The 19993-nt window shown below is 42.9% G+C and overlaps 1 protein-coding gene across 1 annotated transcript in view; it reads right to left on the bottom strand.

The window, feature by feature from the left end:
* The window catches only part of TRABD2B (TraB domain containing 2B), a gene marked incomplete at its 5' end in the record, with an annotated part of 271278 nt that overhangs the window by 120135 nt on the left and 131150 nt on the right, over window positions 1-19993 (bottom strand). The window contains one exon of the mRNA XM_029959755.1: window positions 3421-3567. Coding sequence (XP_029815615.1) covers window positions 3421-3567 — 147 coding nt within the window. The remainder of the gene's footprint in view (window positions 1-3420; window positions 3568-19993) is intronic.

Genomic DNA, 19993 nt, shown 5'->3' with positions numbered 1-19993 from the left:
GAAGGGGGTTGAGATCTGTCTGCAGGCTGTGGTGAACACTAAGTAATTCCACTGCATAGCTTGCTCTGCTGTGTGGGATGAAGCCAAGACCTTATGTCCCCTGGCGATGAGAAGATTGTTATGCTGAGGAGAGCATAAGGCCTGTAAACTGGGTTAATCACTGGCCTAACTTGATTTATTAATTTTGATATCCAAAGATGTCTGGGCCCATTGGAATGGATACAAAGCCTGCTGAAGGCATGAAAATATTCTCCATTACTTCAGTGGGCTCTCACTACAGTCTAACACAAACCGTAAGGCTCCCCTAGATGAGAGACGCTTTGAAAGTGTCAGGTATGACTCTTGGATTGTGCTGTTAATCCTAAATGGGAGAGGCAAATAACAAGTATGAAACCTGGATAGTTGAGCCAGTAGAAACTGGCTTGAAAAAAACTGTGTATAGAGTTAGCAGTGGAGCTGCAGATCTCTGACATGCCAGGTCGGCGATGAGAGAGGAGAAACCATCTTCTCCTGGGACAGGAGCCTCTCCTCAGGTCAGGAGAATGGCTGAGGACAGAAGATAAGAAACAATAACCAGAAACCACAGATACAATTTTTGGGAAAGGCTGAAGGAGAAAAATCTCTGCCTTGGATCTTCAAGTTTCCTCTTAATAAAGGAATACAAAAGAACACAGAAGCAGTTAATTCAGTGCTGTCCTTAAAAACTGAACAGCTCAAAACCAACCACAGGAAATAACTGGTGCAAGGTATCCTTAAAACCAAAACACAAATGTTTATGTTTGAATAAAGACTTTTACATCAGATCTAGGGAGCAAAAAACACAATAAATTGTTCTGTGCCCTACTTTTTCTTCACCAAGGCTTCAGGTCATTAAGCAATTTTTCATCTCAGGTAAGAAAAAAATATCACGTGGAGACAGATAATTTTCTAATTTTGCACTAACAGATTTTTTGTATTTTAATGTTTCTGGACATACTGACCTTAATTCCCTTGTGAGAGCATCAGTCAGAATACAGAAGTTACAGCTACTGATCTAATCCAATACATTTTTGCTTCTAGGGAACCTTTTTCAAAAGCAGAGAAAGAAACTGACTTCTTTGAGGGGAAAAAAGTCTGGAGAAAGAGCAGAAAATACTCCTATCCTATCTTTAGCTTAGAATACTTTCTCTTCGGTATCATTTTGACTCTTTGCCCAGAAACTCCAACATAAGCATGTGGATTACAAAAGTCACAAGAGAATCAAGTGTTTGAGGAAGGCTGTAGAAGAGAGAGAGATGTTTCCTACTCCACTTTGGGGTCATAGTCTAACTTAGTAAGCTCAGCCCCTTAAAGTTTTACTAAGTTTAAATAAGGATTTATACATTGGGAAAAATGGTGCCTGGGCAAAAAAAAAAAATTAAAAAAAAGAGAAAGGGAAAGGAATGAGGAATGTAATATAACCACAGGAAAGTAGAGGTGTTTCCCTTTCACTGTTCTTAATTAAAACAAAGGTCTTCTCAGACCTCTAAAAAATTGGGGCAGCACCTTGATATCATGAAAGAATGGACACATCTTCTAAAAATACTGTGGCACTCTTGTCTCACAAGATTGGCAGGGGTACCTGCCCTGAACTTTAAGTGGCGATACATCTCACTTGGGATATTTATAGTTTTTCTGCATTTGTAGGCCAATCGTTCATTGTCACCTCATGAGACCTGCAATAGACTCAGCACATGATAAATTCCTCTGCCTACATTTAATGTCTCCAGAGAGAGATCCCAGGGGGGATGCTTCATGTGTAATATTTAAGCCAGGCTAATCTAATTTGGTAACCAAATGGTAAAAACTCTCCATGGCAGACAGAATCTTTCATCCTTGCAACAAACCACACAGAACAAACTTTGGAATCACCCCAACTGGCAAAACTTGGCCTGAATAGGGAGTTTATTTTAGGTTTTAATTTTCTATTTTGTTCTGCTCGCAGTTAAAATAAATGGTATAAAGCTGGTTTATGAAAACACTACCAAGCACAAAAACCCTGTACCCAACAGAACTGCACAACATTTAGAGTTCTGCAGGGACCACTATACATAGAGGGATTTTAATTTTCCATGGCCCGTAAGTGTTATAATCTCTATCAACTGCGTGCACTCTGGGACCATGACTAACACCATTGCTTGAACTCTGACTGGTTGTTGGCTTCCTTCTTCTGTCTTTAACACTGTTTTGAAACCCACATTTGATCCAATAATTTGGAGGGATAAGCAAGCTGTTCCTCTCAAGTTGAACCCACGGGTCTGATATAGGACAATGTGAAAATAAACCACAGATGTCTCTGAGTCCATGCAACGGGTGTGAATGGCCACAACTAATCTCAGGGACAAAGGCTTTCTCACTGGAGAAATTACACTGGTAGAGATTAAAAGGCAACACAGGACATTCCCACACCAGGACAGTCTTCATGGGTTTGCCTACAAGTACTCCTTTCATCGCAACCATGGCAAATATAACAGCACATCTTGCTTGTTTATTCCGTGTTTATCATTTGTGCTGTGCCTCAACACTGCAGGAATAGTTACAACCACAGGACTAATTGGAAAGGAGAAAGAAGAATCTATGTATTAAATGAGAATCTCAGAGTTTGCCATGAAGTATCAAACTGGTTTGGAAAGCAGATTTCTGCTCCATTGAGAGTTTTTAAAAGCTTTGGATAACCAAGATAAGCGGAGACTGAAGGGCTGCCTGAGCCACATACAAAATTATTGAATTATGACATGTTTGAGAAGTTATTTACTTTATAGAGTATTAATGTAAGGTCCACTTCCTCTTCATATATAAGCTCAAATATTACAAAGATTCCCCCCTCCCCCGCTTAATGAGGGGTCTACATTCAACAGCCCCCAAACATCTATAATTACCTTTTTTGTAGGCACATTCCTAGGGAAGTCTTCCAGGCAGTACATTCCTTGTTCCAAGTAATAAGCAATGGGACAAGAGGAAACAGCCTCAACCTGTGCCAGGGGAGGTTTAGACTGGATAGCAGGAAAAATCTGTTCACCAAAAGGGTTGTCAAGCACTGGAACAGGCTGCCCAGGGCTGTGTTGGAGTCACCCTCCCTGGAGGTATTTAAAAGACATGTAGATGTTGCACTTGGGCACATGGTTCAGTGGTGGGATGGGCAGTGCTGGGTTAATGGTTGGTCTCGATGATCTTGGGGGTCTTTTTGAACCTGAACCATTCCGTGATTGCCCAGAGCCCAAGAAAAACCATGGAAATTCCACTCTCACCAAGCAAATGAGGCACATGTGGCAAGAAAACACAGGGCATCAAAAAGGAAGAGGGGGAAGAGGAGACAGAGTATAAAGTGCTGGCTGGGATATTGCTAAAAAAGCAACTGATTTGTTTTCAATCATCTGGCCCGTCTGGAACAATTCTGCTCACCTGAGAAGTGTCATGGTTGAATATCACAGCATTCAGGTCTCCACAGTTGTAGTGCTTGATGAGATCTTCAGTGGTGTATGGGGCCTGCAAACTACCTGCTCGAAGGCTTTCATGCTGGAGCAGAGTTTGGTTCAGAGCAAACAGCACCTGCAGAAACGCAGACAGAAAGGGAGAAAGTAAGTTAAAGATAGCAGGAATCAAAACAGGAAAGCCTAAAGGACCAAACTTTGAAAAACTCTCCTGCACCTGAGGTCTATTCACTTGATCCATTCTGGCCCACAGTAACAAGGGCTGGTCTTCAGGGATTCCCAAAAGGAAAAGCATTCAGATGCAAGGCTCCCTAATAGCAAAAGACCATATTATAGACTCCTTGATATTCCATATAGAGTATAACTTCACAATACATATATATTGCTGGGAATTTTGGGGCTTTCTGGGCTGGTTAATTGGCTACATGACAGCAATCGGAATGAAAAAGCCCCTAAATGAGGAAACTTCTATTGCCTCTGACTGCTTCCTGCCCCCTAACTTAAATCCAAAGCCCAAACTCAGCTAAAAGGTTTTTGATAAAAATCAAAATCTTCTGAACTTCTGAAGTTACAGGTGTTGTATTGGGACTTTGTGCGTTCCTGGAGTAGCAGAAACTTCAGGAAATTCATTATTAGCCTCCCTCCTTTAGTCTTTCCCCCTTCACCCACCCATCTGCAAAGTGAGCAGAGATACAGATTTATAACACTGCCCCAGCAGACTAGTCCCATGTCCCCATACCAAATTCAAAAAAACAAAAAACCAGAAGCACTCTTTACTGTGTAGATTTGGGTAACCAAAGAAATAAATATCCTTAAAGATTAGCTTTTGTTCCCCCCTTGCATCAACCAAAAAAACCCCCTCAAAAATATTAAAAAAAGCCAACAACATCACACTCACCTCCCCAAAAACAAACAAATAAAAACCTCCCTACTAAATTTCACATGAAGTACCACAACAAATCTTTTTAGTTTTGTGACAGACTGTAGGAATAATTTATACCATTCACTGAACCACCAAGTCTGGGTTTTCATGTTCAGCTTTCCAAGAAGCTCCCAAGAAAACTTGATAAAAAGTAGATGAATAAATCAGAAGAACAGCAATTAAGACAGTTTGTCACAAATTATATAAATAAACACACTTTTCCTAAAATAAAATTACATGTGGTGACAGTAAATTCAGATTTCTGGCAAATTATATCGATGTGTCATTTTTCATGAAAAGACTCCTGCGTCCCTCAGTCTCACATTTTACCATTTTTTTAGCTTTTATGTTTTGTAACAGCAGTGTCCTCCCCAAAGAATAATCATCATCTCCAAATCTGGGTAAAGTAAGCCATGGTGAGCTCCTGCTGGCCCAGCAAGGCTGCAGTCTGTGACACATATCCTTACTTACCTTCTTAAAGTTTAGCAACTTTCCCACTTCAAGAACTAAACCCCAGAGGAGTTGAAAATTAACAATGCATATTTTTATTTGCAGGATGGAAGTTCTTATTAGTTTAAAACTATGACTCCCACTGAATTTTATCTGAAGGTGAAGTAAACAGTCAATTGGACTGCATATGCCTCACATATATAACAAATAATTAACGTTATTATTAATAATAATGTTAGTAATATTAGGAATAATAAAGTATCTTCAGGGTACAGCTTCAATAAAAAGCTGTTAAATGCTAACTAATATACAAAAACTGGTCGAGGAAAAGCAAATGTTATTTTTTAATTTACTTTAAAAAAAAAAAAAAGATGGTCTTTCAACTGAACCTGTTATATGTCAATTCAGCAATCGGTTCCCCATTAAGATCCAAGCCTAAAAGATTTCCTTGCCCAGATCTAAGGGTCTCTTTAGGCTTTTCTACAAAGAGATAAACCAGGACCACAGCCTGAAGTTAAGCATCTTCCTAACTTGGTTTTTCCCTAATTTAAAAAATATGCAAAAAATACAGTTTGAAAAATTTCTAACCTTTGAAAGGATCTGAGCTTTCTTCTTTTTCCCCTAAGGGCTACAGCTCGAAGAGGAAATGGTTCATCCCAGGATTTCCTGGGGATTCTAAACATTTTGACTAATAAAAATAAAAGCTTAGAAAAACATTGACAGGAAAAATGAGAGCAGAGGTTTTCCCAAAATGCTTTTAGCAAAATCCTTCTCATTTTTGATTTTTTAAACAATGGATGTTGCTGGATTTTTATATATGAAAATATGTATACACACAGGCACACACACATATACAAACCACCAGCAAACCCTGAGGGCAAGACAGTGTGTTTTATGATAAAATATCGAGATGGCAATAAACAAATCCTTACTTTACTCCCAATGCCTTTTTTTCCCTTTTTTATTTTTTTATCTGTTATTTTGGCTTCCTGGGGAAACCAGTCGTGTGCATTAATGTTCTGGATCTGCCTGTCTCCTCCTAATAAATTTGGAACCTGTTAGTTGATTTCGGTCACATTTCCACAGGGTTTTCTGAAAGAAAATTGTCTGTGTGTTCCTTAAAAATCAGTGCCAGACTGCAGAAAAGCCCACAGTACGAGTTCACTCCTTATAAAACACCAAAGACTCCACATGAGAGAGAGTGAGTTCTTTGGAGTTCACAACAGCAGATGGATCCCCATGGCCTGGTCCCAACATTTCATTAGTGCCAGGATGTTCATGCCCCTGCTCTCTGCCTCAGAGCAGCTTTGGGACCTAGATGTGATCCTGGACACCAGCCTGGGGACAGTCCTGTGCAGGGCCAGGAGTGGGACTCGATGATTCTTGTGGGTCCCTTCCAGCTCAGCACATTCTGTGATTCTGTGATCCCGCACGCTGCTGCCACTGGGGGAGAGCCCACCACTGGGTTCAACCCACTGCCCCAAAAACAGCTCAAGAGGCTTTATTTCAGGAGGAAAGTTAAAATCAGAAATTCAAACACTTGAATATGCTAAAGGAAAACTGTAACACTTAACAGATTTATACAAAAGTCTTGCTTAATCAAGCCATAACCGCCACGGGTTTAGGTTGGACAGCTCAAAACAAATTTAAAGAGAAACGGGGTCTCGTCACAGTCACTGCTTGTTGGCTGGATTTGTAGATCACTTCCTTCAGAGTCAGGTTAAAGCCATCTTAAAACCTGAATTTATTTTTCCTTACTGTTCAGATAATGTCACAAAAACAACGCTGTTTCCTTTCCTTCTCTCTATCTTAATATCAATGACCCCACGACCTCCAGCCTAAACCCCTATCTGAGTTAAATCTCCCAGAGGTGCCTGAGATTACTGAACAAGTGATGACTTCAAAATAAACACACTTAAGAGTGACTGCCTATACACAGTCCCACCTAATAAACAGAGCAGACAGGATTTGTTCTGGGAAGCGATGGGAAGTTATGACTTTGGCTCCGGGAAAGTGCATTTTTATTCACACAATTTATGGTCCTCACCCTGGTGTGCTTTGAAGACGTTTTTGCACGTCTGCCTCTGGCCCCTACTGTCTTTGGCTGATCAACCTTTTTATCTGAGTGGTGCCATTCACCCAAAACACAGATTTTATTTGGGTGTTTGCAGACACCAGCTCAGCCCTTAGGGCAGACCTAAGGGTCCTGCTTCACTGACAGTGAGAGTGGGTCCCACCAGTCCTACACAGCACCAGGAACCACTGGCCCAGACGCTTCAGGAGTTATTTTGCACAGTCTGTGGCCATGACGAGCACGAGGGGCTGGACTGTTGAGACCTTAGCTAACAGCTGTACTGATTACCTTGACAGTCAAACAGTATTCTCCCTCTCCACACTCATCAAATACAGCATCATTCCTTTTTATATCAGCTGCGGGCAGGTGGACCTGTCTACCTGTGGAACCAAGAGGAAAGGTTGCCAAGTCCACCTCTTTTGTCTGACTAAGGTCCCAAGCAGTGGCACAAGGGGAAAACAGCTTTGTGGGAGCACCTAATAGGCCACATTAAATTAAGATAAGGAAACGTTACTAGCAGATAAAGTTCTTAAGCAATCCCAAACCTTCCTATGAAATATATTGCTAATAAAACAGACAAGAAATTCAGGAATTAAAACAGAAGAAATAAGTTTTTTGTTAAGCTTAAGACAAATTGGACCTATGTTCTTCTGGTGTGTCTGCTATATAAGAGACTTGAGGATGAAAGGCAACCCTAGGAAAACTCTCAGGCCAAACTTAGCATCCACAGGACTCCAGTAGCTGGAGTTACAGGATGACCCCTGCGCAGACCCATGATTAATAACAATACCACAAAAACGAGTACTTAAGTTTCATGCTATGATGTCAACTCTTGAGCAGGCAATGTATTGTTTTCCTTTACTCTCTCTTTTGGACACATGCCACCACAATGCAAATACTAAATAAGCATTACTGGAAGTGTTTGAGTGACTATATCCTGTCACTGCCCAAATTGCAATTCTGGAAAAGAAATGCCCCCTCTCCTACTCTTCAAAACAAATGGCAACATAAATATTGAGATATACAGTTCTGCGGGGGTTCTGCTTTTGTAGTTATCCTAATCCGTAATCAAATAGAAAATCAAATATACAGTTTCAGGTCAAAATAGTGACTTGGGAAAAAAAAAAAGGGAAAAAACAACCAAAAATGCAAGTCCCTGATTTTCCAGATTAATGAAATGCAATAAAAGTGCTGGCCCAAATCTGTTCAGTTCCATTGGTTTCCAGAAGACGGGTTTCCCCTTTCCTTGAATCTCTTGTGCTGTTGCTAGGAATTAGTGAGCTGTGAAACTCACCTAATGAGGTCAGCATCAGGAAATAGCTTTGGAAAAACAGGTCCTGGGGGAACTACTAAAGGACTCTCCCAGTGTCCAAATGAAATCCTGGATGCATCGGCACATTGTACAGCCGGGGCTGTGAGAGGAACGTGCCCGACTTTGTTGTTGTTTTTCCTATAAAGGGACAGCTAAGGAAAGTGAAACTATTAACTCATCCACTGGAATTTCTACTCACAAACCGTGCCCCCTGTTAAAGCTGCTCATAAAAGCCTTTCGGCTAGTTAGTTCCATATGTTCCCCAAACCCGCAGTTATTGCTTCTGAAAGGCAGGAGTAGTTAACAGTCTGCGGCTTGGCACTGACCAGGGAGACCTAAGGACCTCGCTTTTCCCCCCTCCCTTTCAAACTGCCAATTACCCAGCTTAATAAAACAGTTTGAATCTGACCAAGGTGCTTGGAGAAACCCCGAGCCACCACCCGTCCTATGGTTTATCCCTGACGGTGACGCACAGACACGGCCCAGGGCAGAGCAGTCATGCTTCTGATGTGCAGTCCTGGGGACTAAGACTGGTTTTCTTGGTTCTGGGAAAGCTGCAGGGAGACTGGGACTCCAGCCTTCAGCCCTACATGCCCAAAGCTCCTGCCGAAGTTGATTTCCAGCAGCCTGACTTCAGCCCTCTGACTCCTCTCTTTATGCAGAGTTCCCATTATGAACTTGCACATGCAAAAGTAATTTTTTTTTTATTTTATTTTCACTGTGTTTTGACTGAATCAAGGCATTTAAAAACAATATGAAATTTCTAAACAGAAAACACTGCAGTGTGCATGTCATCCCCATTCCCTCAGCCCCAAGACCCCAAAACCAGAGAAGGACTCTCCTGGTTCATGGCAGCTGTCACACATTCCCTGGGCTGACCCTACTACACTATTGCTTCTGCACCAAGTTCCAGACTTCTGCAGGGCTGGGGCAGGCAAATGGTTCAGACAGAGCCTGGACAGCAGTTGTTTAGGGTTTTAGTGGGTTACCTGACAGAACAGGACAGATAGCTAGTTTGTGGTCTTAGATGCAAGTCTTCTCTTGCACAAGGCCATTAAGACAACAAACAAAGATCATGGAATTAATTTCTGCCTTGAAAACACTCGAAAAACATATACTCTCTCTACATATATACAACCACACACCCACCATAAACACCACACCCACCTTAAATAGGTCAAAAAACCCCCAAATAAAGTCTTAAATATATAAACTGAAGTCAGCAGCAGCTGAAGCAAAGACACTATTGGAAGGAGGACAAGATCTGAAAACTTTTCTTTTAAAGGTAGTGAACTCTGTTACTTTCTAAAGGCACTCAGAGTCCATATTAATGTAGAAGAAAGAGAGGGCGGAAAAGAGCTTTGATATGGAATTTCCATCCTTTCCCCGTTTGTGAATCACCACACTGTGGTGGAAGGATGTTTTAGTTTCAATGCCCTCACCACATCATCAGCATAGTCTCTTTTGCCAGTAACTCAGCTTGATGTCCAACCAGTCAGGGTGTAAGTGAGCAGCGACTCTGTAGGATAACTCTCTGCTTTGGTCAATGTCCAAATGCAACCTTAGGGAAACAAATTAATAAATAACAGGAGGATGGACCTACAACTTAATCAAAACTGAAACATTGGAAGGGACAGAATTACTTCTGTTAAATTTGCATTCTAAATGTAGGGCTTGTGTAGATTTTTGTATGTGGGATTTACTCACATCCAGTACTTCTGCATCAGTCTAGTTTCTCAGCTGTACTGAGCTCAGTAGATTAATTTTGATGAGTAAACCTGTCTGAAAGGCTAAATATTTTCCCCAAATGAGTTACACTCTGAGCAGTTTAATTCTGCAAGTGTTTTTTCAATGAAGTGCAACCAGTTTCCAGCAACCAACATCCTTGCCCGGCAGTGATGGCTTGCAGGTCCAAGTGACACTGGTTAGACCTCTGGACTGCAGCCTTAGATCTTGTCAACAAAAAGGTTCACTTGGACATGGCCCTGCTGCCTGTTTGGTGATGCTGTGGGCTTGGTTACCAGCCTGGCTCCTCCATACCTCTGGGTCCCCACTCTGTTTCTTCCTGTGCCACCACCCCACCCAGCAAGCCCAGCTCGGCCTCCAGTTCCACTTAGTCATTCCCGTCCTGGGGGTATCTCACCACTTGCTAGTCAAGAGAAAACCTCTATATTCCAAAACCCAAATGCTGCCTCAATGTCAGGGAAACTCACTCCCTGACACCCCTCCTGTGTAACACAAGAGCTCTGTGGGCACTGGAAGTTTGTGAGGAGGTTTCTGGAGAAGAGCAGTGCTCCGGGAGCAGTGCCACGAGGGCTGCAGCACGTTGCTCAAAGGTGTCATTGAAACAAGAACAGTCATCCCAGATAAGTCCAACACTCCCCAAAAGTGTCTGGTAACAGATACTTTGGGAAAGCACGTAAGAAATGAGGTGAGCAGAGGGTGAACTTTTCTCAGACAACACTTCCCATCTTTTGGAAATCTGCCAGTTGGGAGAGGTTGTGGATCAAAATACCTCTTCTGCTATCACTCCTTCCCACCCACCTCCCTGCTCCCCATGCCTCCACCTCAAAATTATCCCTGTGCTTGGTTGCACCATTCTATTGAAGAGCAGCCATCTGCCTGATGTGTGCACAGAGGAGCTCACAGCCTGCTACTTTGCTCAGCAATGGCATTCCCCAAATGGATGCCTGGCAGGATGCCCAAAGGGCAGTGCCCACGATCACTTTTCTCCACCTTAAATGGGCACATTGTCCCTGCTTTCGGGACCTTCACCTTCAAAGGGGGCACATGAAATCCTTCCCAAGAACCTGAAACTACATTTGTGCTCTTGACTCATGAGTAAAATTGTTACTGGGCCCTTCTGGGGTTTCAATTTTTCTTTTTTGTGTGCACCGTAACAGAAGGAATGTGGGAACGTGCCCCGAGCTGAGCGTACCGGTTGGCCCCGGTGACGAGTGAGCAGCAATGAAAGGGGCACCCTCACGGAAAAAAGCACAGCTCTGGGGGCGGTTTGGGGAACTCCTGGCTTTAGGCATCCAGCCTGAGATATTTTTTAAGAAGTCTGGTTTCATGACATGCTAAGCATCCACCCATTGAAAAGTGCAACCTGTCCTGGGTGTATTTAATTTGGGGTTTATTCATATTACTGCTTAATTTTGAACTGTTGCTTTTTAATTACCAGCTGAAGCTACACAGTAAAATGGACTAGCCCCACAGGCATGTTTTTCTTTCTATTATATTACAGTGAGGCAGCAGATTAACTCCTTCAGACATCCCAGCTTAACACCTCGCGATGCCAGCACGTCCCCTTTCCAGACTGCTGCTCCTGAAGCAAGAACAGCTGAAGGGGACATATATCTTTATGTCCTGTATTTCCAACTCCCAGCCTGGGGTATCAGCACAAGCAGGTGCCAATTTCAATATGTGTCAGCATGCTGGAGAGTAAATCACAGCCCATCGGGAAGGGGAGCAATTTCCAGTGAGCCAGGTGGAGCTGCAACCTCTGGCCAAGGACAAACACTTTGGGGCAGCAACTGTCTCAGTTTTCCAGTCTCCATGTGAGTGCAACTGAGTTGACAGCTGTAGAAAAGGGAATGTTTCCTAAGCCTGAAGGGAACTGCATCCTCCTGAGGTCAGCAGGGAAAGGGGGAAAAAAAAAATTAAAAAGTCAAGATTTGGAACAACGTGAGAAAAGGAAGCCTTCAAGAGGAAGCAGGGAGCTGAACTCATAAGGGATAAGCAATTGTGGATTGTTGGTTTTTCTTTAAGCTTAGCATTATCTCAAGTTTGAATTAATTTTATTATGCAAGATGTTTTTGTCATTGTGGGAAACAGTAGCCAAGCATGGGTGCTAATGTCTACTAATAAAGACAGGGCTTGATCTGGCAGCCTGCTCTCTTCAGGTCTTCCTCACCCAGAGAAAACCCCTCTCATCAGCCAGGACAGATGGTGGGACCCCATCTGTACCAGCTGTTACAGGGCACAGCGATCCCTGGGTGGCCTCATCAGGACAGAGCCTCTTTCCCCCTGGAAATTCACAGTTCTATCCTCAGGATCAGCCTCAGAGTTATAATGCAGACCTTGTAAAGCACCTGTGATGGGCACTGCACTATGTGCAGGCTCCCTCTCCCAAAGCTGCTCCATCAAAGCACAAAGGGCTGGAGCCACTGCTGGTGCTCCCCAAATTATATTCTGATCCTCCCACTGACAGCCAGAGGGTTTTGGGGTGCAGAGGCAGCCTGTGTGCCAGCAGCCCATGCCTTAGGCCACCTCCTCTTCCAGCAGAAAGGCAGCACTAATAGACAGTGACATTACAGCCCTGGGTAACAACAGATAGCCACAAAACCACTACAAACAACTGCTCAGAGGCGTTTCTTTATCAAAGCCTGGGAAAGGGCACCAAAGGTGATCAATCATAATTCACTGAGAAAGCAAGCAGGCACTTTTTGGGAGGGTAGAGCTGGAGCTACACCACTGTACTCCTCAGAGGCAGCCTGCAGGGTCCCTCTGTGGGGAAGCCTGGGTTGAATATGACCCCTTAAAACATTCTGATGGATCCACATGCTGTGACTGGTACATGGAGCTGCCACCCTCCCCACAAGCCCTGGAGCCAGCCCGTGCTGCGCTGGAGGAGCTGCCACCACCAATCTCATTTCCAGGTCTCTGTTGAAGAGGACAGGCAGGGAAAGCTACAGATGGAGCCAGGAATTTAACAAGAAATAAATGCAACAATTCCTGCTCCAGGGGCCTTTCTGAGGGAGATGCAGCAAAGGGACAATGTACAGACAGAGATGCCCAAGACAAAAAAAAAAAGTCATTTTGGAGCTCAGGGCACATGGGGAAGAGGGGAAGCAACCAATCCCTTATGGGGAGTGCATATTACAGCCCTGATGCACTGTACAGGATTTTTGCCTGGAAGGAGCAAGTTACATGACAATTATTCAAAATTCAGTTAGCCAGGGAAAGAAGGTGACCTACCCATCAAATCACAGCAGCTCAAATTTCTAATATCTACTTGTAGCCAAGCACTTGCCTTCAAATTAAGCAGAGGCCAAGAATAATTACTTATTATTCACTGAGATATTTACATCAATTATTTGGCACATAAATTCAGCTAACGAACAGCTTCAAGGAAACTGTAATCTATTCACAGTCAAGTTACCAAGACAGAAGATACTTATAAAAATAATTATTTGTAGCCAGCTTCTCTGTTAGCTTTCAAAGTCAGAATGATAAATTCAGTCACTTTATTTTCTACTATGTATTAAGCTCCCTCAATCTAATTCTACTGTTTATGAATTGTAGGAGGTTATCTTTCAAGAGATGGCTATAACTGTTATATTTTCATTGTCACTGAAGCTACAAGATCTTATTTCTTGAAGCTTTTTTAAGCCTAGGCTAAACAGTCTCCACTCCAGTCAGAGAATGTCTGTGAAATCAGCTACCAGTGAGGATATGCTGCTAAGGAATCAAGAAGAGAGTTCTCAGATTTTTGCTCTCCTGGGCAGAGCCAAGAATCAGATATTGCTGTAAAACATTTAGATAAACTGGTAACTTCTGAAGAAAGCCCTTCATTTAAGTAACACTTCTATTTTCTTTTTTCTCCTAAGAAGAAAGGATCTAGAAGAATATTCACTTCACAGCTTCAAATATTCCTCCCATATGTGGGATATTCCCTCACACAAATAAAGAAATAATAATAATAATAATAAAAGTAATTAATACTGTTTTCAGGCATTATTCTGGTCCACATACACAAACAGCAGCAAAAATACCTGAAAGAGATCTGCCTCAGGTTCACCTTCTGCCCCTTTAGCCATATCTCCTCTCTCCTTAGATGCTGTTCCAGAAGTTGAGCCAAACAAACTCTTTCCTCCTCTCCTCTTTTTTCTTGCCTGTTACATGGCTCTGTAAATACACCCATGGCTAAGCAAGCACACACTGCTATCCCCTGAAGCACACCATAAATGCCCAGCAGGTTTTTCCCTCCCCAGCTGTGCTTCACCGGGAAGATTCCCAGAAATCCTACAGCCACTAAGGACATTGCACATGAGGACGTGGCTCAGACAAGCCCTAATGACCCCAAGGGGAGAAAAAGCAACTCCTGAAAGTAAATCTCTTTGCTGTTGCCCTGGAGTAATGTGGATGAATAGCAGCCTTTTGCACAATCATGACTCTGGGGCTGGAGCTGAGAGGCTTCAGCTTATTCTACCACAGGACAGCAGGGAAGACATCCAGGGAGGAATCCCAAAGCAGGGGTGTGGGTACTAAGCAGAGCAGAGAGGATTGCTTCCAGGTTTGACTTCACTTCCTAAGCCTGACTCCTAGGAGCACAAGGAGCTTCAGAGCCAGTCTCATCTGGTGTAATTTAGCATCATCCTGATGATAGACACGCGCTGAAATCCTGCCTGCACACCCTGGAGGAGGAGACGGGGATGATGCAGGGGGTAGGAAATGACATCCTCCACAAACCTGTGGGGGATCAGCTCACTCTGGAGATAACATCTGTTCTGCATTTCTTCCCTGCTCATGATCTTTTTACCTTCCATAAAGTAGGTGAGATGGGGAGTAGGTTCAGGTGGCTTTATAGGCCACTTTCTTTGCAGATGGAAGTTGATCAGCTTAACGTGCCCCAACCACGTTTTGCTAACTCACCCAGCAGGGCATTTTGCCCTGAGTTTATATTTTGCTCAAGAGCAGTTATGCTTGCCATTTAATTGTTCCTCAAATTTTGAGATATAATTACAGAATTCTAAGAAACTTAGCTCGGATTTTGAGTAGCAAATGCTCAGGACCACTTAGAAACAAGGTGAAGCTCTGGAATTATGCATTGAAGGCACAAGCAATAAACACATCTGAGAAAAATGTCAGAGAGTTTATATAGAGAGGCAAAAATTGAATAGATTGCAAAAGAAGTTGCTCAGGAAAAATACTTTACTGAGTTCTGGTAACTAGAAGTTACTGGATTCAAGACATTAGGATACAAACATTACCAAAACAAAGACTTCATGGAGTCTTGTTTAAATTGCAAATCCTGACTCTCTTTTTTCTGATGGGGTGACCTCTCCTTTTTGCTTTTAGGAAACTAAATTACATTTTAGTTTGCCTGTTTTCATCACATTTTGCTTTGGGCACAAATGACTGAGAGAAAAAGCTCTGCTCTTTCTATGCTGATAGAAACTGAAAAGAGATTAACCAAAAAGCAATAAACTATTCCCTCTGAACTGTAAGCCCTAAATTTTCTTATTAATGTCTACCCACACTAATTTGAAACTTAGCAAGGCTGGTTTTCGCCAAGGCTGTCAGCTGAAATAAGCTAGTTCTGTCCTTGTAGGTTGCATTTGCCAAAGGTCTTTCTGCTTTCAAAACACTCCCCCTCCACCAAATATATCAAGATTGTTGCCCTTTTCAGAATTTCCCACAGGTACATGGTAATGTTAAAGAGAGAGTAAAAATATCACGGTATTTTTCAACCTATTATCTTGGGAATGCTTTGTACAGAGGAATGTCAGAGTGAAGTCAAGCCCCATGCATAGCTCTGAAGGTAGAGGGATGAGTGTAGGAGCCAGTGACTTGCAAAGATTGCAGACCAGAGTCATTAAAGAGAGTCCTGAGAGTAGGGGAAGGACTCCTGATGCAAGAAGACACTAGTTGTAGACAGATCCACAAAATCCCTTTCAATCACAATGGGAGTTGCTCAAGAAAAGCAAGCCCCATTGTCTTCTCTTTGGACTTTTCATAAGAGCATTGGGAATGGCAGAGCAGATGTCCCTGTAGTATCCCACGAAGGCTTCAGCCCATCCCTGGCACTTTTGCCAGCCTCTTCTCTAATAAATTCAGAAGCTCTAGCACATAAAGGTTTCTAGATGATACTGCAAGCCACCTATTCAGGACTAACTCGAGTTCCCTTGCCTCTGTTACACTGCATGACCAAGAGACCAACTCCCAGCTGGCACTGGCATTCCTCAGAACTGGTCCTCCTGCCTACCACGCAATCTTGGGCAGAGTTTGACCCTTTGTATTCTCAACTAAACGTTACCAGATGGATGCATCAGTTCAAAGGCTGGTGGAAACAATTAAGATTACAGGAAGCTGCATTTATCTTTCCACCTATAGCACTGAATTAATCACGACTGATAGGGATCTAAGCAGAGCAATGAGGTCTTGCCTTCCTATCCCACTCAAGGCTCTGATTTATATCACTACCTGTCAAGAGATGGCAGAAGATTGCCCAGTAGCTGCTGAATGCTTCTCTCCCACCCTCTCCCTCTCCTGGGGAGAAAAATATAAGCCAGGACATTCCTGCTCTGCTCAGGATGCCATGAAACCTAACCTCCTGTTGACACAAGCATTAGGCCCCAGGACTGTATAACAGGTCACTGACAGAAAGACATAAGATAGAGCTTCCAAATTTGGCTGGCCACACACAGGCAGGCACTGGAGTGGGCGTGCTGCTGGCTCCCAGAGCCTGCATACCTGTGAAGGACACTCAATAGCTGAGGGACGCCCATGGGCACAGCCCTCGTCAAACACTTTTTCAGTTGTGTCTTCTGGTAGGTTCAGTGGCTGATGCTGCTTGAGATTTTTATGGGGCTTTTATTAGCTGTTTCCTTACCAGGTTTCAAAGGTTGGATTTCATTCTAAACACAGGAAAAATCCAGGGACTGCTGGACAGCTGTGTCCCTACAGCCTCTATTAAAAGAATGATAAAGGGGGAATGCCAGAACCCATCCAATACTGGATGAGACTGGAAGTCTGAATGCCCACATGTGAATTTCAATATTTGGGCTCAAGTAAGTTAAACCTTCAGGGCTCTGCCAGCAGTCTAGTGTCAAGGACTGCAAGGGGACCCTCAGTAACTGTGAGCTCAGTGCTTTCTTTGGAAGCAGATCTCCCAAAGGCTGGTTCCTCCCTCTTCCAGCGACACACTGATGCCCACATTTCATGTCAGGCATGAAATGGGAATGGATCTGTTACCATACATTGAGCATTTCTCCATCCGTGGGAGGTAAAGCAAAGACAAACAAGGAGGCTTGAGTCAACACAAGGGTTAATTTAAGAACTGAGCTTGCTTAAAATAAAAGTTGTCACCAATCAAAAAGAACAAGTAGCCATTGAAGAGAAAACTGTTGAGATTTATGGGACCCATTCTAGAGACATAAAAGGGGAGTCAATCATCATCTGAAGTTTATTTTTTTAATAAGAGCTCCTCAAACATTCCCTCCACTTTTCATTGGCAGAAACATAAGCTTGTGGCTGTGAAAAAGTTAAAAATTAGGGGTTTCCTAAGTGTGAGCAGAATGCATGGCTGCTCTGTATGACCCTGGCTACTCTAACAGCTACTGCTAATTCCCAGTGGAAGCATCAATAGCCTGTGAAATAGACTCCTTTCTTTTCTTGTACAAATTATTCCTTTATATTTTTGAACTTCTGAACCTCTCGGCTTAATAACAACTCCACAAGAAAGAAGGAAAATAATTGAGTGTTTATAACAACAGGCATCTTTTTTGATTATCATCCCAGGCTGTGGCACTTTCGGTTTAGGGAAGCCTGAGTCGTAGCTGCTCTGTAAAACCATTCAGGAACAGGATGAGGAGAGGGATGGGAAGGACATCTCCTCCTACATAGGAATTGTGGCCATTGGACGTTTTGAAAATTTCCCAAACATACAGTTTTACCGTCTTCCACCTACTCCCTAAGCTATAACCTACCCACTGACTACCTGTTTGAGTGACAAGCAGAAATTAAAACCCTGCCCACCCTCGTGTGCTCCAGCCTTGCAGCCTGCAAATGAGCTGCAGCACATCAGAATGTGGGCCATAAAAAGTTGCAAAACAAAGCAAGACAAAAACCTTAACAACCCACCCACAGATACAAGTAAAAAAGAAACAAACCAAGGGAAAATAATAGGAATAAACTGTCTTTAGCCTCTTTCTTTTTCCAGCTGTAAATGGAAACCAGTGTGACAATGCTGTAACAGTTGACAGGGTCTATTTTTCTCTAGAAGATCTACAGTTGTTGGACTCCTCACTACCTCCCAAAAGACTTATATGGCTTTCAATTTAAAAAGGCTAACACTAGGAAATGTGTTTAATCAATGGAAAATGGCAAGGCCAGGCTCAGGAAGCGCTCATCTTCCTCCAACACTCAGTTTAACAAGCATTAAATCACTGATTATTACATTCTAGATAATTTGTTGCCCAGCATCATCACCTTCTTGATTAATATCATGCTAACTCATAATAATGATAGATTCATAATAGTAAGCTTGGCAATTCATATTCAGAACTAGACACCCAGCCAGGACACAATCCTGTACCCTCTCAGGTCAGCGGTGCAGCACAGCCCAACCCTTTTAAAGGAAGATTATGACAAACCTGAACATCAGATGAGCTTTGTAAGGCCCTGGCCCATAAAACCCAGGAGCATTTCCTTGAAAAGGCTCAAGTTAGAGGTGCTACCACCTACACTTAAGCAGAGCCCACCACTCAGAGACACGTCTTTGCCTGACTGTCAGCAAGGAGAGTAAAAGTCTGCTTCACTGGAGTAGCTTCCTGTCAATAAAACTCAGTCTAATACTGGCTTGGCTGAAATTGGGCTGTGTAAATCAGAGTTCAGCATCCTTGAGTTTTTCAAATATTTGCCTTTACAGCAGTTATTTACAGGTGATATTTTCTGAGGTTCTCACTGCTATAATCTAGCAGTAACTCTTTCAAGCTGATGTGTTTGCACCAAGCTACAACACTCCATCATTTACTCCATGAAGTGAGGGACTCCTACTTTCTTTGCCTACACATTACAAAAATCCACTGAAGGGACAAATTGAGAAGGACCAAGTTTAACAGTTTCTTATTGGCAACGGAGACATTTCCTTCAGAGAGACATATTTATTTAGACATCTTTCCTTTCTCCTTGTTGGGGGTTCTTAAATGCAGCTTCAGAAATCCCTGAGGCCAAGCTAAATCCCTACTAAATTTGTTCCATAAAATGAGGTTCCCTGTGGTTGGAACATGTTGATGGTGTAGGATTCAAGTGGCAGCCACTGCCTGCCGCTATCCCAACCACTGGCATTTAAATTGAAGTTCATTCATCACATGCTTATGGTCAGACCTAACCATAAATGAGACACTCCACAACTTTGTTCTAAAATATTTATTACTTTTGAGTTAACTACATTAAGATGGAAAATAACATGCAAACCTGAAACCCCAAAACAAGAAACAACACTTGCATCTCAGTAAAATGCTGAGCAGGAAGGTCTTGGGCTACTGTTCCCCTATGTACAGGAGATGTAAAGGATCCCTCTCACTTCCATCAGTGGGCATTTATCTTGCAGGCAGTAAGTGGATGATTTCCATTATATTTCTTCACCCTTGAAAATTAAGTGTATAAGGCAGTGGAAGCCTAAAGGGATGAGAACGCACTTCTCCCCATGTTAGTTTTGCAACCTTCTTGTTCAAGGCTACTGAATTTATTGTCTGTTCTTACAACAGGTGTTGGACAGGGCACAGGTCTCCAAGCCATTATGTTGCTACAAGTCCTGTGAAAAAAGCTGATGAGCCAGAGATGATGTGAAGGGAAGGCTGAGCAGCAAACGCAGCCCCCACGGAATCCATGCAGGACTTGATCCTAGAGATGCCCACCCTGGAGAGATGATGCTTCTCCTTGCTCTCCTCTGCACAGACAAGGTGTTTGGGCTTCAGCTGGGGCTGAATTAGAAGTGTGGTCAGGCAAGTTTCTATCACAACCACCCACAAAATTGTTGTGCTGTTCCAGCCCTAATT

Source organism: Manacus vitellinus, unplaced genomic scaffold (assembly GCF_001715985.3).
Source record: "Manacus vitellinus isolate BGI_N305 unplaced genomic scaffold, ASM171598v3 scaffold_21_pilon, whole genome shotgun sequence".
Lineage (NCBI taxonomy): Eukaryota > Metazoa > Chordata > Aves > Passeriformes > Pipridae > Manacus > Manacus vitellinus.
Note: the sequence above shows the minus strand (reverse complement) of the source record. Positions and strands in the feature narration are given on the sequence as shown.